General features: G+C 55.5%; 1 protein-coding gene across 1 annotated transcript; it reads right to left on the bottom strand.

Annotated features, from left to right (window-relative positions):
• Window positions 1–341: 341 nt before the first annotated feature.
• NGA_2010400 (uncharacterized protein) lies at window positions 342–2014 on the bottom strand (the record flags this gene model as incomplete). Its single annotated transcript, XM_005856265.1, has 1 exon — window positions 342–2014. A coding segment is annotated over one exon (1481 nt), but the record flags the coding sequence as incomplete, so codon positions are not given.
• Between the last annotated feature and the right edge of the window lie 330 nt (window positions 2015–2344).

The raw sequence follows: 2344 nt of genomic DNA, 5'->3' as shown, positions 1-2344 counted from the left end.
CAGAAGAAGCATGCAAATCCTGCTCCTTCAACAAGCTAATTCATCACAAATTCTGACGCGAGCGGGTCTTTTTTTCATATCGGTGGCCTTCGAGACGCATTCAATGCTCTTCTTATGCGTTGTTTAGACGTACATCGTGCGGGCTGGGGGAGAGGAGCAACGACGGAGCGCGTAACCGGTTCCGGCCCTAAAAAATGTAGCCGCCGGAACAAAGACAGATTTCAGGGGTGTGTGCTATGACCGAGGATTCAATACAAAGCTGACAGTCGGCAGGCATAGAAGTGACACAATGTACGAAGTTTAAGCATGTGCTAGGTGCGCGCAGGCCGCGAAACGGGCCATATCGATCCCTCGATAACCTCCTCATAACCTCCCCCCCACCACCGGGAAGCTTATGACTCGGCTTTCACTGGTTCATTGTTTATTACTCGCCACTCAATACATAATTTATTGGACCTATCAAATTACTAACGCATGACAGCTTCTGCCATCAACATGCAGGTATATACACAAACTAATTGGAGCCCTACTGCTTATCCCGCCCGTGTCCACACCGCAAATCGCGCCTCGTATGACTCCTTTGGAGTCGTACCTTTCGCATCCGACGATCTAGCAGTTACCAACATGGTGTCAGTGATGGCGAGGACCCGTAATGTGTGTGGCAGTCCAGTAGGAATCCCCAATGTACTAGCCATGGACCCCTCAACCCCATAATTTAACACGCGCCCCGTGCCGTCGAATGTAAATGCGACTTTTACGTCCCGTACAACTTCGAATGGCGACACGACTAGCTTTCCGGTAATTGTCCTAGTCTCAGACTCAACCCGCTGCCAGACGTCAACCTTGGTGAGGAAATCGACGCTTTCTTGATGGGCAGTGAGGCGGCACCGCCACCGACCATCTAGGTCTTGGACGGGGACAGGGGCCAGGCGTCGAGAGGGACCTTCCGACGCAAAATCGCTGCGCAAGACATCTTGGTGCACCACTCGCAGGGCAGCATTTATTGCATCGAAGCGGACGCCCACACCCTGGGCTATTACGGCGTCTTCAAGTACCTCAAGGGCCTGAGCTACTGATTCGATGCGGAGCCCCGACATGGAGTCGTCCGGACTAGGGCTGCTCTTTCCCTTCATATAGAGGCCGTAGCTCCCTTCGATCTGCCCCGGTATGTAGGCGAAATTGATCATGTTGCGTGGGTTTACATTGCTTTTGGAGCCGAGCCCCAGCTTCTTCATGGCCTCCGCACCCAGGTTGAGCGCTTTCGCCTTGGCCCGCAGGTCCTTCACGGGCGAGCTCCTGACCTGCGTGTAGATGTCTTGGGCCTCCTTGAACTCGTACACTGCCTCATGCGCCATGGCTAAATCCATGAGCGTGGATGCGCCCAATGAGCTCCGTACCGAGCAGATGCTGCGGAAGGGGAGGAGCACGGCCTTGGCGGCCTCGTATTCGCCTCGCAGCATGTACTTACGCGCCTGCGTCCTCGCTACCTTGATACGCTCCTCGTCCGCCTTTTCGAGGGGGGTCAGGACCGTGCCTTGGACTCCCTTCTTGTATTCCCGCACCTGAGCCATCAGCGTATCGTACTTTGCCAGCCATTCCTTGTCCCCCTCCAGGGTGACACCGCCCTCGGGGATGTGCACGCCTCCCCCGAAGGCGTCAGGAATGTTCTTCGGTCGCGCAAACTCGCCCCAGGACGTACTTTGAGGCTTGTATGTTTCCACATTCTGGAAGCGCTTTTCAACATCCTGGAGCTGCTGCAGCTTACGAGCCAGGTACGGCGAGGGCTGTCCCTTGTTGGGCGAGGCGGAAGAGGTGCTTAATGTGGTGGACGAAGACTGGGTCTGAGACTGGGCCTTTGACTTGAGGATCTTGTCGAGCAAGGCTTGCTTTTCCTGTCGCTTCAGCTCGTTGTACATCTCCTGATCCTCGGCGGTGTACTCTGATGAGTCGGGCAGTGCGGCGTCGTCATTCGCATCGTTATCCCAGTACCTGTAGTCCTCTTGTCCTCCCTCGCTGCCGGAGACCCCTCCATCAAGTAAGCGGTTATAGTCTCCTCCACCCTCCTTAATTTTTTTCAAACGTAGGAGTTTGGCAACTCGTTCTTTGTCCCCGCCTCCTCCTGCATACAAGGGATGGAGGTGTCGTTTCGGCTGCTGCTGAAGCGTGAAGGCGTGCACGAGGAAAGATAACGTCAGGCACCAACAGAGCACGCGCATTGCCACCGCAAGGCCATGACCCTGTGCCGCCATGGCCTACGTCGCCTCTCTGAGGGCCCTGCCGCCAATCTGCTTGTGCGTTTCACACGTGATGAGAGCATTGAAAGGCACGGTCCTCGTACAAACCT

Source organism: Nannochloropsis gaditana (assembly GCF_000240725.1).
Source record: "Nannochloropsis gaditana CCMP526 unplaced genomic scaffold scaffold013, whole genome shotgun sequence".
Classification (NCBI taxonomy): Eukaryota; class Eustigmatophyceae; order Eustigmatales; family Monodopsidaceae; genus Microchloropsis; species Microchloropsis gaditana.
Note: the sequence above shows the minus strand (reverse complement) of the source record. Positions and strands in the feature narration are given on the sequence as shown.